The following is a 19,487-nucleotide window of genomic DNA, read 5'->3' as shown; positions in this document are numbered from 1 at the left end:
GGTATGGAACGGCTTGAGCAAGGCAGAGAGAACAGGTTGGCTTTTTTACAGGGTGGGACTGGACGTGGGCTGGACTTTGCAAAGTTTAAATTTCCCACTGACTCCAAAGGAGGTGTACACAGGCTTTCCTGTCAGCCTTTCCAGACATGTGGACAAAGAGGATAGAGAAGGTGAGGCTTAAAAAGCAGCAAACATCAAAACTGGAGTCAGACTCTTTATTACAAATAGATGCTATTACTATCAACAGTTTACCAATTAATAAATTTAAGCATAGAGAAGTTAAACAATTTGCCTAATGTCACATAAAGAGTAAATGGTAGCCTTTCCTCATTTACTACGTTCTCTAGTGTGAATTTGTAGAATTGCAAGGTTTGAATAATGCTAGAAAACTTTTCTACATTCATTATCAATTTTTTTCAGTATTAAATTTTCTGATTCTGAATAAACTAAATATCAGATAAAAGGAATTGCCACATCCACTGTATTTTACTGTCACATGAAATCTGATGATCTCTGACAAAGGAATGGCAAACACAGGGTTTCCTGCAGTAATTATGTTAGATTATGAACTCTCTGATGTTGAGTAAGGTGTGCTGACTGTCTGAAGGCCTTCCCACACTCCTTACATTCATAGGGTTTCTCACCTGTATGAATGCTATGATGTCGGGTAAGTTCTGAGCCACGGACAAAAGCTTTCCCACATTCCTTGCATTTATAGGGTTTCTTGGCAGTATGAATTCGCTGATGTTGAGTAAGTTGTGAGGCACAAATAAAGGCCTTCCCACATTGTGCACACTCATAGGATTTCTCACCAGTATGAATTTGGTGATGCTGAAAAAGTTGGGAACCACAAATAAAGGCCTTCCCACATTCCTTACATTCATAGTGTTTCATACCAGGATGAATTCTCTGGTGTTCAGTAAGTTGTGAGCCACGAAGAAAGGCTTTCCCACATTCCCTACATTGGTAAGGTTTCTCACCAGTATGAAGTCGCTGATGTTGACCAAGTTGTGAACGCAATCTAAAAGCCTTCCCACATTCCTTACAACCATAGGGTTTCTCACCAGTATGGATTCTCTGATGTCGAGTGAGTTCTGAGCCACAAATAAAAGATTTCCCACATTCCTTACATTTATAAGGCTTGTCACCAGTATGAATCCTCTGATGTCGAGTAAGGTGTGCAGACTGTCTAAAGGCCTTCCCACATTCCTGACATTCAAAGGGTTTCTCATCTGTATGAATTCTCTGATGTTGAATAAGATGTGAGCCACGAATAAAAGCTTTCCCACATTCCTTACATTCATAGTGCTTCTCACCAGTATGAATTCTCTGATGTTCAGTAAGATAGGAAAAATGACTAAAGACCTTCCCACATTCCTTACATTTATATGGTTTCTCACCAATATGAATTCCTTGCTGTTGTATAAGTTTTGAGCCATAAATAAAGGCCTTCTCACAGTCATTGAATTTACAGAATTTCTCTCCAGGATAAATGTGCCGATGTAGAGTAAGAGATGTCTGCAGGCTGAAAGTTGGCATTTTTTCATAAGTCATTAATGCTTGCCCCAAATATTCCTCCTGATTTATCTCTTGCCTCTCAAACTGGCCTTTGCATTCCCAGTCATCTCTGATACTGCAGCCCAAGAAGCTATGACTTTTTTCCATTATTATCCATTGGGATGATGTTACTTCACAGATTTCTTTTTGCAGAAACAATTCCTTGGTCTTACATCTGAACTCCAAGTCTGAAAGAGAACCAGAAAGTAAACACATAGTGTTTCCTCTTTGGGGTGAAATAAAACTTCTATGGTAGAAATAGGGGAAAAGCTGAAAATAATGTCCATAAGAAGTAAAGATGTGTACATGACCTTCAATTTGAAAAAGAGGTCAAGAGCATAAACACTTAAAGAAGAGGGAGGTTGTCAGGAAAACAGGTTAAGTCAGTAGTTTCTAAATTCAGGTGTAGATCAGAATCACATAGTCTATTAAAAAATTGGATGTCAATCACCTAAGTAAGAATTTACACCAATAGGTCTTGGGTTTCCTATTTTTAATACATTCAACCAGCCACTTCTGATATTGCACCAAATTTAAGAATCCCACCTAGAATTCTTCAATGGTTTCCAGTTGTACTTAGGATAAAATCCAAACTCCTTACCACAGTTTATGAGATCTTCTGTAATCTCATCTTTTCTTTGGCATACCTCAATCAAAATCCTATCCAACATCTTGTCAACACACTTCTCCCCACTGTTCATTATGTACCAAACAGTCATCACCTGTGAGCATCTGAAATTTACTTTTCAAAATTTTCCACAGACTGTTTAATTTGTTAGAAATTCTCTAAACTTGGCTCTTTGCATGGCTGGCTTCGTAGCATACTATAAGGCTCTTCCTTAGAAGGGTTGAGCTAGACAACCGTATTTAAATTCACTTCTTCATTCTCTCTATCTCATCTAGTATTTTCTCTCTTGTTGCAATTTTCTGGATCTTAGAATTATACAATCATTTATTCATATGTAATCTTTTATTTTCTTCCTGTTAAAGCTCTTGAGGGGCAGGAACAATGGCTGTTTCACTCAACACAGAATAACCAACATCTTACTCATAAAAGGGGTTCCACAGATAATTGTTTAATGAATGAATCACTGCATTAATGAAAGAGAATTATTATAGGGATAAAGGGAAATATTATATAGATATGGAACTAGGAAAGGTATTTAAGAATTATAATATTCATTTCTATTTATAATTATAGAATAGTTAGAATAGAAACATCTGTCTCTGATTTTAATCTCTCCCATATCACTGAAAAGATGATATATGCTCTTTATTTCATCAGTTCCCTCAGAGACTAAAACAAAATCATAACCAAAGCTAGATTATTAAACAGTACAAGTGGAAAAATGCTATTATATCCACCTAACTTCCCATCCATCCAATTTTTTCTCCCTTTACATATATACCTCTCTCAATGCTCACTGCCATTTATGTATAGACACGACTATCTTTTGTTTCCCTATTTCAACCACTATACTGAGGTGCCTTTTCTTCTACCCTTCACTTGAATTTGTAGTATTCCTCAACCTTCCTTCCGATACACAGTCTATTTTGTTCCTCCAAACCCTTTCTCAGGGCCTCCCTTCCACTCCTTTCTGTCCAAGACCACTGTATTTTTACTTCCCAGAAAACTTCTTTTCTCCAGGCATTAGAACAGGTTGAAACGTAATTAACAGAGCTATGTAATGTTGAGCAGAGGGACTTGAGAACGTTGGGAGACTAGAATTGCCAACTATTTGGCAGAATGAGTCTGAGGAGACTGGGGCACTAGGAACTCTACAACAAAGGGCACGCTGGATGTAAGCAGAAGGAAATAATGGCGAATGGCAATCCGGGCAATGGAGGAGACAGAAAATTCTAAAATGCTGAGTTGAGTACAGAATGATTACAACACAAATACTGCTGTGACTACAGTATGATACGTTTTGTGGATTCAATGAAACTATCATTTGGTGCAGATGCTATAAAGTTTGTCCTTGAAACAGTAACTCAGGCAAAGTCTCTAGCAATAAGTGACTTGATAGTAAAAGCTGCAAAATGGCTCAAAGTCAAATAGTAAGGAGATTTAGTGAGGACACAGGATTCAGACAGACCAGCATTTCAGAACCCCGCTCTGTGGATCATTACCTTTAATCTACAAGACGTATAGTTAAAGATAAAATACAGCTTGAGCTCAAAGTAATCCTCCCAATTCATATTCAGGACTACCGGGCTTTTACTTAACGTTACCAATGTTCCCTTTCCTTTCTCCCATACTGAAAGTCTTGATTTTAAAAGACTCCAAGTAAATTGCTCATTTATTTTATTCCACGTTACACACACCACATTCTCAGAATAACAATATCAACACTGCTATCACTAATACGGTTACTTTTTAAAAACAATGTAAGGTGGGGTTTTTTTGTCATTTCTTTTGTTCTTAGGATATATAACCACTGGATACCAACCAACTTTTAGACTGAGTTATTTCATTTCTCTTTTGGTTTCAGGGATTTTTTTTAAAGTTACTTTTGTTTTATAATTATGTAATATATTTATATAGTTCCCAACTCAAATCTACAAAACAAAGTATGGTGAAAGAAGTCCTCTTCATCCTACTCCTTTGCCCACCTCTTGTAGCAAACAACTAAAAAGACTTTTAAAAAAAATACAATATCGGGGGTTGGCCCTGAGGCCTAGTGGTTAAGTTCAGCGCGCTCCTCTTTGGCTGCCCAGGTTTGGTTCCCGGATGCAGACCTACACCACTCATCAGTGGCCATGCTGTGGCAGCAACTCACACACAAAATAGAGGAAGACTGGCACAGATGTTAGCTCAGGGCAAATCTTCCTCAAGCAAAAAGAAAAAAAATATATATATATATATAATATCCTTCCTGTTTTTGATAAATAGCAGCATATTTTATATAACCAGTGTTTGGCCTTAGTTCTATCATTTTGATTTATGAAACAAACACTTGAGCATGCACACATCCATATCCTTTATATACAGTCTTTTATACGATGTATACCATTTTACTTATTCTCTATTTGGGGGTATATCTTTTCATATTTGGTCAAGTTTACAGTTTTGATCCAATGGTTATTTTTATCCTAATAAATTTATATAATAACTGTTGTCCCTTTTTTTTCTTTTTTGCTATTATCTACTGGCTTCCTAATATGAGAAACAAGGAAAATAATTATTAATCTCTTCTCCCTCCCCTAGCCTGATTTAAAATAATTACTCCCTGTTAATATCTATAAGGTAATTTGCAAGCTTATTGTATCTTTCATACACTCCCCACATTCTTACCCTACTTCCTGGGGAATTATATCCACACATCTATTATATCTAAGTAATAATATTATACTGTCTTCCTTAATACCACCACTTGGTATTAGATATACAGGTTATTATATATTTAATGCTGACCTAGTCTTTAGGTTTATGTCTATTTCAGTTTTCTGAAGCTCACTTTCTGGTTGATTCCTCAGGAAGGGGTTAGGGAAACGATATCACCTAAGTTTCTGCATGTATATAACAATTTGGCTAGATGTAAAATTCTTAGCTCAAAATTTATGTCTTTGTATACCTTAAACAGAAAAATATACATCATCTTCTGGAATAAAGCTTTCCTATACAAAGGCCAGATGATAATCTGATTTTCCTTTCCTTTCAAGTGACTGGTCTTTATGCTTAGATGCCAAAGGTATGATTTTCCTGGTCACATGGTGTACTCTTTCAAAACAAACTTTCAATCCTTTTCTTCTTAATTTTAGTAAAGTTATCTTGAATCATTTTTGGCAATTGTTCTGTTCATTGCACAATTATTGGAAGTCTTAATGAAGATGTTTAACCTTCATTGTCTACTTTCTGTATCTATCTTTTTCTGTCTAATCCTTTTTCTCTCCTTGTTCATTTCTCCTTGATTTTGAAGTTTTCTTTCTTTTCCATCTTCTATTTCTCCTAAGTCATCATTTGTTGCATGTTTTCATTTTTATTTTCCTTCTAGTTTGGTCTTGACTTCTGAAATGGTTTTTTATTTTATTTCTAATTCTTTCCTAAGTTATGTCACCATCTTTTCAATTTTTTTCTCCAATCACCTCATATCTGAGTTTTTCTAATTCTGTAGAATTGTACTTTCAGAATGTCTGCCATTTTCTGAAATTTTCAGCTAATTTTGAAACATTATGACACAGTTTGTAGATATGACTTGCTGCTGTGCCTTTCATTGTTTATAGGAAATGTTTTATTCCTTATTATCTTTTATCTTTTCCAAAGACTGGCACCTGAGCTAACATCTGTTGCTGATCTTTTTTCCCCCTTCTTCTTTTCCCCAAAGCCCTCCAGTACATAGTTGTATATTCTAGTTGTATGTCTTTCTGGTTGTGCTATATGGGATGCCTCCTCAGCATGGCCTGATGAGCGGTACCAGCTCCACACCCAGGATCCAAACTGGTGAAACCCTGGGGCGCTGAAGCAGAGTGTGCAAACTTAACCACTCGGCCAGAGGCAGCCCCTCTCTTTTATCTTAAAGCAATTTTGTACAAGGTTAAACTACAATCTTTTGCTACTGCTTTTAATTAACTTTTTGAAAATTTTAAATTAACATACAGTAAAGCTTTCTTGGGTACAGTTCTAAGGTTTTAATATGTGTAGAGATTCATGTAAGCACAATAATGATACAGAATAGTTCCATCACCCCCTAAAACTCCCTCCGCTATCCCTTTATACCACTCCCTCCCATGTCCCTAATCCCTGGGAAACACTGATCTGTTCTCTATCTCTATATTTTTTTCATTTCCAGATTATTATATAAATGGAATTACACAGTAACCTTTACACAATGTTTCCCACTCAGCATAATGCCCTTGAGATCCTTGCAAGTTGCTTCATGTACTTATAGTTCATTTCTTTTTATTGAGTAGCATTCCATTGTAAGGATATGCCACTCACTTGTTGAAGGACATTTGCAGTGTTTTCAGTTTGGGGCAATCATGAACAGAGCTTACTACAAATACCATGTATAGGCTTTTCTGTAAACATAAGTTTCCATTTCTCTGGGTTATTCATGAGGATTGCTGGGTCATGTGTGTTTAACTTCATAAGAAATTACCAAACAATCCTCCAAAGTGACTGGGCCATTTTGCATTCCCTCTAGCAATGTATGTGAGTTCCAGTTGCTCAATACCCTTGCCAACACTTGGTAAGGGCAGTATGTTTTATTTTAGCCAATCTAATAGGTGCGCAGTAGTACCTCATCATGGTTTTAATGTGCATCTTCCCAATAGCTAACAACGTTGAACATCTTTTCATGTGTTTATTTGCCATCCATATATCCTCTTTGATGAAGTGTCTGTAAAGTTGTGATTTGAGGGTTCTCTTCTTCTCATAGCTGTCAGACTCTCCCTCACTTTGCTTCTACTTCATCCCATAAAAGCTCCAGACACCAAAAGGATCTTGGGGTTGTCAGTTTATTCTCAATTAAGCCTCTTTTAGGGTTCAAGGGGATGACTTGTCACTTAACGTTGATGTAGATGTTACCTGCGGACTTGTTTTTTGCTCTCTTAGTTGCTTTCCTATTTGGTTTGTTTGTTTTGTTTGGTGGGAGATGGGGAAGATTCAAGGAAAGCAAAAACATTACACATCCACTGCCACCATTTTCCCAGAACTCTCTTACAATTTTTTCAAAGTAATTTCAATCAGGAATGATTTTTGTTTCATAACTCCACTGAAAAAGCCCTCTAAGACCACCCAAACCCTCCCTTTTGTTAAATCTAGCAGTCAGTCACCCTTCTGCCAGCAGCATGTGGCAGCTGACTTACTGTACACCCATACTTTCCTTGGTCATTTTCCTACTTTACTCACCAGTCTGTCTTAGTCTCCTTTAAGATACCATCTAGGGTGACCAACTATCTTGGTTTGCCTGGGACTGTCCTGATTATAGCACTGAAAAGTCCCACATCCTGGAAAACTCCAGTCTCAGGCAAACTAGAACACTGGCCAACCTAATGTACCACCCTGCTTTCCTGCCTTCCAAGTGGAGGAACGTCTCAGAGCATGGTCCTTGACCTCTTCTCCTCTCGGTATTTCATTCATTTACCAAATGATCTAATTCAGTCCTATGGTTTTATAAACTATCCATATGCTGGTGATTTCCAGCTCCACCCCCTCCACTCTGCCAGAGGATCACATATCCAACTACTACTGATCCTGTTGGCTGAACCTTTGAAAAATATCCCAGATCTAATTTTCTCAACATTTCTACTGTTAACATCATAGGTATCAGCAAACTTTTTCTTAAAGAGCCAGATGGTAAATATGTTAGGCTTGCAAGCCATACAGTCTCCACTGTAACTGCTCCACTCAGCCACGGCAGCACAAAAGTAGCAACAGACAACATATAATGAACAGATGTAGCTACGTTCCCGTAAAACTTTATTTACAGGCAGCTGGCTCACAGGCCATACCTAGTCTGCTGACCCCTAGTCTAATCTATCATTATTTGTGTGTGAGTTACTAATACAGCATCCCAGCTGCCCACCTTATTCCTACTTTTAGCTTCACTAAAAGTAGTCAGAAAGTATTTTTTGTTAAGAAATACATATAAACAAGAGTGGTTTGTGCATTTGTATATAGATATATAAAAAAGGTATGAAGAATAATGAAATGAACACCATGTATCCATCACTAAGCTTAAAAAAATAAAACATTACAAATATTATTGATGCTCCCGGTATATCCCTCCTAAAGCAAATCGTTCCCACTTTCCTGTACCCTACAGGTACCACTATTTTGAACTTCGTATTTCTCATTCCTTTTCTTTTTTATTATTTACTATATATATATGAATCATTATTTAAAATACTGTGCAGTTTAACAAAATTTGAATATTATATAAATAGCATCATACTTCTGGTTTTCTGTGACTTTTTTATGGTCAAATTGATACATTAGTTATAATTCATTCATTTCCTGACAATTTTGGTTTTACATAGCATACAATAGAAGTTGGGTGATTTATTGATCTATTTAGCTGTTCTTGGACATTTAGATTGTGTCTAGTATTTTGCAAACATTGCTGGTACTAACATTCTTACTCATCTCTCCCATTGCAACCTCCACTTCTGGCAATATGGTACACTATCTGTTATGAAAAGCAGTCTGTGTTGCAAAACACCCAAATGCTGGATGTGTCAAACAAACGTATCTTTAAACCTTCTGGTGAGCTTCCACAAAAGTAAGGGAAATCCCTAAGGACAAAAACAGTATGAACATACAAAACACAGAAAAGAAAACTGAAACTGGAGTGGCAAGCAAATGCAAACAGTGAAGCTATCTCGGGGGGAAAGCTCAACAGGGGAAACCAAGCGTTTTGTGGGTTAATATCCACGCGAAGAAGAGGTTAAGACTCAAAACCTGCAAGGTTAAGCGCTAAACCTGAGGCCACAGCATAAAACCCAGAACTGCAAAGAAGCCACAGCCAGAAGTAAAGAGTGAGCTAGGAAGAAAGTCTCCTGCCAGACAAGGGAGCTGACAAGTAATGTGCTTTCCTCTGCCATGGTTCTAGATTTCCCCACCAGCACCAAAAAAGTCTCACCTGGGAATTAATAAAGATCTGTCCTCACATAAGACTGGGGTTTGAATTTACAGTACCTCTCAGGGACACCTCAAGCTGAGAAGTTAATTAAAAAGTAGTCCTGGTCTCTGGAAGAAACAAATAATTTTCTAAAGGAATGTTTCCAACCCAGATTCAGCCACACAGAAATTCACAATGAAAAGTAACCAAAGACTAGCAGAAATAAACCACCAAAATGAGCATTAGCAGAAATAACAAAGAGAAGATTGAGGCCAGCAGCCACTTCAGATACTAAGAGAGAAATAATATAATTCACTATATGAAATATATATATATATATTTTAAAGATGAAGTCAAAAAAGTGAGAAAGTACCCAAGTACTGACAAGTACACCAAGTACCCAGATCTTGATTTCTAATAATATTCTCCAATAAATGGAACCAGGTTCCTTGAAGAAATTGCTGATTCTAGGACTGGGACAGGAAATATACATGGGGGGCCTGGAGCATCTTGTATTCCCAAGTAAGGAAGTGCTCCTGAAAACCCACAATGATGGGGTACGTCCAAAGGACACAGAAGCCAAGTGAAAGAGCTCCCGATCGTCAAAGTTGGAATAATCTGAGTAACAAAGTAAATAAAGTGGTATTAAACTTATAATTCAAAGTATAAAATGAGTTCATACTGATATAATAAATGAATAAATACATAAATGGAGAATAGACAAATCTCCTGTGCAGAAGAATTCTAAATAACTTATTTAGATTCTCTGCCCAAGGAGTTAAAATATAACTCCCATTCCTTAAGTGTGGATTGTGCATAGTGTCTTCCTTCCAAAAACTAGAGTACAGAAAGGGAGGAAGAAAGAGTAACTTTGCAGTGGAGAAACCTGACAAACGCTACTGCAGCCAGGTGATCAAGGTCAACATCAATGTGAAGTCATGTTGTTTGTACGCGCCTGTGAGAGGACATGATGAGAATGGCACTCTACGTCTATGGTCTTCCTCCCCAACATCCATAACCCAGTCTAATCACACAAAAAGTACCCGACAAGTCTCAATGAGGGACAATCTATAAAATACCTGACCAGGACTCCTCAAAACTGTCACAAACACGTCTGAGAAACTGGCACAGCCAAGAGGAGCCTAAGGAGACATGACAACTAGATGTATGTGGTGTCCTGGAACAGAAAAAGGGACATTAGGTAAAAACTAAGAACATCTGAGCCAAGCATGGGCTTTCGTTAATAATAATGGAAGAGTATTGGTTCATTAATTGTGACAAATGTACACATGAAAGACGTTAATAACGGGAAATTGTGTGGGTTATATGGGAATCTTCTGTACTATCTTCACAACTTTTCAGTAAATGTAAAACTAAAAGTTTCTTTTTTAAAAAAAGTGAGAATATAACAACTGATAAACAAAATGACCAGGCGAAATTCTTTTAAAGATCTAAATGGAACTTCTAAAAATAAAAAAATAATTGAAATTTAAAAGTCAATGGATGAATTAGAAATATGAAAATGCAGTCATGATGTGGTTTTTTCCCAAATATTTCCTAGTTCCATCCATTGAAGTCTTAGAAACAATGAGCAATCCAGCAGCACAAGCAGGCAATGACTAGCTGCTGTTTCTAAATACCATTTCTCACTCCAAAGAATCAGGGCTCTTTGGAGCATCTCAGGGACAGGGCAGGAAATGTATATTATAAGCCTGGAGCACAGTGGCACATTGGAAAAGCAAAGAAGCTATCAAAGACTCCTAGGGTCATGTCAAAAGGACTCAGGAATCAATTTGAAAAGGCTCCCAATGGTCAAAGATGGGACAATTTGACCATGGATTTAAGAATAATAGCAGTACTGTAATAACTGAGAAACATCAAATATTTTTTAAATCTATGAGTTCATAATGATGATTAAAAAGTTCTTTTTGGGGCCAGCGTGGTGGTGTAGTGGTTAACTTCACATGTTCTGCTTTGGGGGCCCGGGGTTCACAGGTTCAGATCCTGGGCGCGGACCTAGCACCACTCATCAAGCCACGGCGTGGTTGCCATCCCACAAAAACAGAGGAAGATTGGCACAGATGTTAGCTCAACGATAATCTTCCTCAAGCAAAAAGAGGAAGACTGGCAACAGATGTTAGCTCAGGGCCAACCTTCCTCACCAAAAAAAAAACCCTAAAAACAGAACTACCATATGATCCAGTAATTCCACTTCGGGGTATTTATCTGAAGAAAATGAAAACACTAACTCGAAAAGATATTTGCACTCCCATGTTAATCACAGCAAATAATGACAAAAGCCAAGACATGGAAACATCCTAACTGTCCACTGATGGAAGAATGGATAAAGAAGATGTGGTACATACACGCGCACACGCACACACACATAGACACAGAGGAACATTATTTCAGCCATCAAACGGAAGCTTTGGCATTCAACAACATGGATGGCCTTTGAGGGCATTATTGCTAAGTGAAATAAGTCAGACAGAGAAAGACAAATACTATATGATCTCACTTATATGCAGAATCTAAAAAAAAAACCAAGCTCATAGATACTACAGAGAACATATCAGTGGTTACCAGAAGTGGGAGTTGGGGGTGGGTAGGTGATGTGGGTAAAGGGGTGCAAACTTCCAGTTCTAAAATAAATAAGTCCTGGGGATGTAATGTACAGCATGGTACTATAGTTGTTAATACTGTACTGCACATTTGAAAGTTGCTAAGAGAGTAATTCATAAAAGTTCTCATCACAAGAAAAAAATTCTGTAACTGTATGGTGATGGATGTTAAGTAGACATTGTGGTGATCATTTCACAATACATACATATATCAAATCATTATGTTGTATACCTGAAACTGATATATTTGTGTATGTCAATTATAGCTCAATAAAAGATAAATAACTGAAACATTTATATGTATTGCCATGGAAAGGATACAAAATATATTGTTAATTGAAAAAAAAATGGCAGAACCAGAATTTGAATCCAAACAGTCTGGCTCCAGAGTCTGTGCTTTCAAATTCCAAATCAGTGGAGTAAAAATAAACACTGGAGCAAATTTTAGTTTTTAAACTCCAAATCAATCCAAAACAACACAAAATAAGACAAAAAATAAAAACAGAGAAAGTGGGACAAAAAGGACAAAATAAGATGTTTAAAAAGTTCAAATGCTGGGGCCGGCCCCATGGCCGAGTGGTTAAGTTCACACGCTCTGCTGCGGCAGCCTGGGGTTTCGCCAGTTCAAATCCTGGGCACGGACATGGCACCGCTCGTCAGGCCACACTGAGGCGGCGTCCCACATGCCATAACTAGAAGGACCCACAACTAGGAGTACACAACTGTGTACCGGGGGGCTTTGGGGAGAAAAGGGAAAAAAATTAAATCTTAAAAAAAAAAGTTCAAATCCATCAGTAATTATAATAAATGAAACAGTTAAAGAAGAGAAAGCCAAATCCTATTAAAAGAAAAAAACAAACACATGAAGTCACAAAGTTGAAGTAAAAAATAAGAAAATGAAAATCAGGCTAGGGTAGAAAGCTGGGGTATTAGCATCAGAAAAAGGAAACTTCCCGATGAAAGCATTATTTGGAATAAAGAGGATCACTACCTAATGATAAAATATTCAATTCACCAGAAAGAAATAATAATTCTAAACTTGTAAGTATCCAACAAAATAATCTCTAAATATGCAAAGCAAAAATTGAGAGAATACAAGTTTAAAGCTTCACTTTGATTGTGAGAGATCTTAATACACCTCTTTCAGCAATTAATAAGTCAAGCAGACAGAAAATAAAAAAGGATATAGAGGATCTCAACATTATTATTTTTTTTTAAAAGATTGGCATCTGAGCTAACAACTATTGTCAATCTTTTTTTTTTCCTGCTTTTTCTCCCCAAATCCCCCCAATACATAGTTGCATATTCTAGTTGTGAGTGCCTCTGGTTGTGCTATGTGGGATGCTGCCTCAGCATGGCCTGACAAGCGGTGTCATCTCCGGGCCAGGATCTGAACCAGTGAAACCCTGGGCCACCGAAGCGGAGCACGCCAACTTAACCACTCAGCCACGTGGCCAGCCCCTCAAGATTATATTAAGCTAGCTATTTTGAATATATAGAGAATTTTACATGCAACAATTAAAAGAAGGTACAGATACATGTGAATCCTTCTAAATAACTGATAGTTCAGCAGTTCATGAAGGAGGTCTTAACACATTTCCAGAAACTGGTCTCATGATCATGTAAGTACTGACTAGAGGCAATTAAGGTAGAACTCAATAACAAAAAAACTATAAAAAATATTTGGAAATTTTATAAACAAGAAAAAAGACAGACATACTTATAAAAGCTCAATGGGTCAAAAAGAATATCGTGGAAATTTTTTATAACTGACGATAATAAAAATTCTTCATGTCAAAACTTGTGAGACTTCTGGTAGGGGCGCCCAAGCTACTACTCTGATGACTGTATAGGGTACAGAAGATAGAAGATATGGCCTAGGGATCGCCCAGGCTAATAAGAAACCCTGCCTAAAGCTGGGACTCCAAAGGGCTCCATCCTCGTGTATGAGGGAACAAGATATAAATCCCAGTGTGCTGAAGATGACAGCAAAGAAACTCACCTGATTCAATTTAGGAACTGATGGAGAGGACAAAAGAAATCTCTCCTGATAACCTATAACCACAATCTGACCTCCACCCACATTTGTGGTTTTAATTCACCCGACCTGTATGGTCTGAAAAAGCTAAAGTGCAGAATTTATTTAAAAGTGGTTCCGAAAATAATCTTTACATCTTTGCCAAGAGTCTGGCATATAGAAGGCTCTCAATAAATCTTCACTGAATAATTAAATCTAAAAAAGTAAAATAAAAGTGGTTGTGTCTTGGGCAAAAGGCAAAAAGCAAACAAAAAATCTCTCTGGAGAAAATCAATTCAACCCTCAGAAATTTCTCACAGATAAAGTTCAAAGGAAAGTGAGTGCTTCATAAGAGAAAATTTTAACATATACAAGGAGACAAGGTACCACTTGAAAAAAATGGCAGAAACAGAACTGAAAGACTTCAGATATTAGAATAACCTCAAAGAGAAGAAAATTATTGTGTTTAATAATGCTTAAAGAAATTAAAGTCTTGATACCACTAGTAAATAAAGTAACTACATATTTTTTATTTATATCTGAGTTTTTAGCCACTGTTACTTTTTTTTAAGTGCCCCCTTGTCCTCTAAGGTCTCAGCTATACTTTCAACACACTGAATAACCTATTTCCAAGAAGAGTTACATTTGCAAATGTTTATTAGGAACACATGATTTCTTACCCCCCAAAGGTATATAAATTGTTGACTGAAGTTGTTTCTTTCCCCACTTTTCTCCAACTTTATGCATAGCAACATATTTATTCACACATTCATGCACGGTGTGTCTAAATGTGTGTGTATTTTTGTCTTTCTACAAAAATAGAATTGTCCTATACATATTGGTGTGCAACTTTTTTCCCCATATAACAATAGAACAGGGGTAATTATAAAGTTACTATTTACAGATTTATTTCATTTCCTTTAATAAGCTGCATAACATCCCATTGTGTGGATATACATATTTAAGTTTCCCTATTAATGCACTTTTAGATTGTTACTGCTATTCCAAGAAATCTTATACTTCTGTATAATATATCGTTAGCTACTACTATTATTTCTGTAGAATAGGTTCTAAAAGTGAGATTACTCATTCAAAGGGTAGGCATATTTTCACTTTTAATGTACTAGTTTTATTCTTACCAGCAGTGTAAGAGAGTGTCTGTTCCCTAGCCAGCAATGAATATTCCCATCCTTTTAGTTTTTAGTTTTTATCTGATGGACAAATATTGGTAGGCATCCATTGGAATATGCTAACTCTAAGGTAACTGGTAAATAAAGGACTCTTGTTAACCCAAAGGGCTAGATCCATCATATGGAATTTCAGTAAGTGCGGCAGTTAGAGTAAAAGATAGGGTCCCTCACTCCCTAACACTTGTATACATCCCTATTTTCCTGCTAGTGGCAGACTCAAGAATGTCTTGCTAGAAGGCTTAATTCCCCCATAATTGCCATTATTTCCCCCATTCTACTCCTAAATAAATTAGTGGGGAAAAAAACTATATATATTTAAATATATACATATAGATAGACAGATTGATATGAACAATTGATAAGTTATCTTATGTAAAGTGTGAGTAAAGATAGCTTTGGGAAGAAACAGAAGGCCAGCAAGCCCAAAGTTAGTTCTTTGAAAAGACTAATGAAACTGGCAAACCTCTCGTGAGAAAGATAAAGAAAAAGAGGAGGGACAAATACTCATATGAGTTCAAAAAAAAGAAAATATAGCCAAAGAAACTACAGATTTTAAAGATATAACTAAAGTACGTAACAACTTGATGCCGATAATATTGAAACTTTTTATGAAATAGACAAATTCCCAGGAAAAATATAAATCACTAAAATTTACTCATGATCAAATAGAAAACCAGAATTATACATAGCCACTAAAGTAAATAAATTGCTAGGTAAAAACTTTGCACTAGGCTTAACAATAAAAGTAATTTTAAAAAAAACAACTGAGCAGAGACATCAGTGGCCACACACTGTAGGAAAACAGACTACAGAATTAGTCCAGATAAGTCACTAAACAAATTTTAAAATAAAAAAATAAAAATAGCAATTACTACACCTGAAGAGATCAGAGTTGCTATACTATATTATCTGCAATGTTCAGTTTTCAACAAAAATCATGAAACATGCAAAGAAACGGTAAGTGGGATCCATTCATGAGGGGGAAAAGCAGTCAATAGCAACTCTCTCTCAGGAAGCCAAGAAAAAGTCTTCAGAGAAGTTATAAATAGCTTCAAAGAACCAAAGGAAATCATACTTAAGAAATAAGGGACAATGACTCATTAATTAGAGAATATCAATAAAGAAAAATTATTAAGAAAAAACAAACAGAAATCCTGGAGTTGCAAAGTTCACTAACTGAAATGAAAAATTCACTATGGGGGATCAATATTACATGTGAGTTGGTGGAAAAAAAAATTCAGTGTCCTTGAAGATAGAACAATAGAGATTGCTATAACGCAAAGAAAAAGGAATGAAGAAAAATGAACAGAGTCCCAGAGACCTGTGAGACAGACCAAGTGTAGCAACATACATGTAATGAAAGTCCCAGGAAAAGAAGAGAGAAAAGAACAGAAAAAATATTTGAAGGAACGTATCAGATTTGATAAAAAACAATCTACAGATTTAAGTTCAATGAACTCCAAGTAGGATAAACACAAACAGACCCACAACCAGTCATATCACAGCCAAACTGTTCAAAGACAAAGAGAAAACCTTGAAAGCAACAGGAGAAAAATATTAATAAAAAACAAAAGAAAAAGTATAGTGAAATGACAATAAAATTAACAGCTGATTTCTCATCAGATACAATGGAAGCCAGAAAACACAAGAATGAAGTACTCCAAAGCGATGAAAGAGAAAAACTGTCAGCCAAGAATCCTATATCCAATGAAACTATCCTTCAAAAATAAAAGTGAAATAAAAACATTTCCAGATAAACAAAGATTGAGAGAATGTGCTGCTAGTAGGCCTACCTTACAAGAAATACTAAAGTTAGTTCTTCAGGCTGAAAGGAAGTGACACCAAATGGTAACTTGAATCTATACGAAGAAACAAAGAATACTGGTAAGGTAACCATGTAGCTCAATATAAAAGGCAGCATAAATACATAATTTTTCCTCTTAACTAATTTAAAAAAGAATTTCATAAAGCAATAATTATAAAATTGTATCATTGGGCTTATAATGTATAAGATGTAACATATTTGACAATAATTACTACAAAGGGTGGGGAAGGATGAAACTGTATCTGGAGCAAGGATATGACAACAGGGGGTAATGAATCCACAGAAAGAAGAGTACCAGAAATCGTAAGCATGTAGCATATACAAAAGTGCTATTTATTTTTTCGCCTTCTCTTAAGCCTCTTTAAAGGGCATTAAGTTGTATAAAGCAATAATTATAACAATTTATTGTTGTATTTATAGCATACATAGAGGCAATATATCTGACCATAATAGCACAAAGAACCAGGAAGGAAATGGAACCATTGGAGCAAAGGTTCTGTATTTTATGGTAATTCCATTAGTATTAATCTGAAGTAGATTTTGATAAATTAAGATATATTTTGTAGTCTCTAGAGGAACCATTATAAAGTTAAAAAATTAACAAAGAAATTTAAATGGTACTCTAGAAAATTTCTAAATATATAAGTCAGTAAAGAAGGAACAGAGAAACAAAAAAGCCATAAGACACATGAAACAGCCAAACAGCAGAAATAAATCCAACCATATTAATAACATTCAGTGTGAAAGGATTAAACACTCCAATCCAAAGGCAGACACTGTCACACTGGATAAGAAAACAAGATCCAACTATATGCTGTCTCCAAGAAACATGGTTTAGGTTGAAAGATACAAATAGGTTGAAAATTAAAGAATGGATAAAAATAAACCATTCAAACAGTAACATTAAGTAAGCTAGAGTGGATATACCAATATCAGAAAAATGGGCTTATGACAACAACAAAAGTATTACTAGAGATAAAGGGAGGTTTTTAAGGATAAAAAGCCAATTCATCAGGAAGATACAATTATAAACATATATGCAGCAAACATCAGAGCCCCAAAATATATGAAACAGTGACAGAATTGAAGGGAGAAACAGCTCTACAATAATGGTAAAATACTTCAGTATTTCACTTTCAATAATAGATAGAAAAACCAGAGAGGAAATCAATAAGGAAACAGAGGACTTGTACAATACTAAACCAAATGGACATAACAGACATACACAGAACATTCTACTCAACTGCAGCAGAATGCTCCTTCTCACATGCACATGGAACATTCTCAGTATAGACCATATGTTAAGCTATAAAACAAGTCTTAATAAATGTGAAAACACTGAAATTATACTAAGTATCTTTTCCAATCACAATGAAAGTAGAAATCAACAGATCAAAAAATCAAGAGCTAAGATTAGTGGATACCAGGGGAAAGGTGGGGTGGGGGGTGGGCACAAAGGGTGAAGTGGTGCACCTACAACAGGACTGACAAACATTAATGTACAACTGAAATCACACAAGATTGTAACCTATCATTAACTCAATAAATAAATAATAAAAGTAGGGGAAGAGGAGGTCAGAAACTAAAATCTTACAGTCCATGTGAAGCATGTAAACAAGTGGAACCTGACCAAATTTGATCTCCTTCACAAGACTGAAGTGCTGAGAATACATGGCCATTCTCATCTGATTATAAAAAATACAAAGCCCTACACTAAGAACAGGAAACCCAAGATTTACTTCTCTGTACTACAACTAAGCCTGTGTTATGGACAAATCAAGATTACAATCCCTATTTTAAGGATGGGGAAAATACTCATAGCCTACCTTCTTGACAAGAAGGCTGATGGAAAAATGAGATCATTTGTTTAGAATTTTTAATTTCCCAGGGGGAAAAAAGCTCTAAATAAATTTAGTTTACCATAAAAAAAAAATCAAGAGCTAAAACTATAAAATACTCAGAAGAAAGCTTAGAGGAAACACTTTATGATGTTGAATTTGGCAATGATTTCTTGGATATGATACCAAAAGTTAGGCAACAGAAGAAAAAACAGATAAACTGGACTTCATCAAAATTTAAAACTTTTGTGCATTAAAGGACACCATGCTATGGTCTGAATGTTTATGTCCCCCCAAAATTCATGTTGAAATCCTAATGCCTGAAGTGATGGTATTAGAAGTGGGGCCTTTGGGCGGTGCTTATGTCATGGGGGTGGAGCCCTCATGAATGGAATTAGTGCCTTATAAAAGGCTCCAGAGAGATCCCTAGTCCTTCCACCATTTGAGGACACAGTGAGAAGGTACCAGCTATGAAACAGGAAGAGGACCCTCACCCAACCATGCTGGCACCATGATCCTGGACTTCTAGCCTCCAGAACTGTGAGAAATAAATGTTGTTGTTCATAAGTTACTCAGTCTCTGGTATTTTGTTATAGCAGCCCAAACAGACTGAGACACACCATCAATAGAGGGAAAAGGATACCCAAAGAATGGGAGAAAATATCTGAACAACAGAAAAAACAATCCAAATTTAAAATGGACAAAGGACTTGAATAGACATTTTTCAAAAAAGATATGCAAATAGCTAATGAACATATGAAAAGATACTCAACATCACTAATAATTAGGGAAATGCAAATCCAAACCACAATGAGATACCACTTCACACCCATTTAAGATGGCTATTAAAAAAAAACAACAGAAAAGTGTTGGCAAG

General features: G+C 36.2%; 1 protein-coding gene across 3 annotated transcripts in view; it reads right to left on the bottom strand.

The window, feature by feature from the left end:
* Nucleotides 1-201: 201 nt before the first annotated feature.
* LOC103561563 (zinc finger protein 850-like) overlaps nucleotides 202-19,487 on the bottom strand; it is a 32,645-nt gene continuing 13,359 nt past the window's right edge. For all 3 annotated transcript variants that reach the window (XM_008536248.2, XM_008536247.2, XM_008536250.2), the window contains one exon: nucleotides 202-1,745. In XM_008536248.2, coding sequence (XP_008534470.2) covers nucleotides 553-1,745 — 1,193 coding nt within the window. In that variant the 3' untranslated portion in view covers nucleotides 202-552. The remainder of the gene's footprint in view (nucleotides 1,746-19,487) is intronic.

The sequence above is a fragment of the Equus przewalskii genome, chromosome 9 (genome assembly GCF_037783145.1).
Source record: "Equus przewalskii isolate Varuska chromosome 9, EquPr2, whole genome shotgun sequence".
Taxonomy (NCBI): domain Eukaryota; kingdom Metazoa; phylum Chordata; class Mammalia; order Perissodactyla; family Equidae; genus Equus; species Equus przewalskii.
Note: the sequence above shows the minus strand (reverse complement) of the source record. Positions and strands in the feature narration are given on the sequence as shown.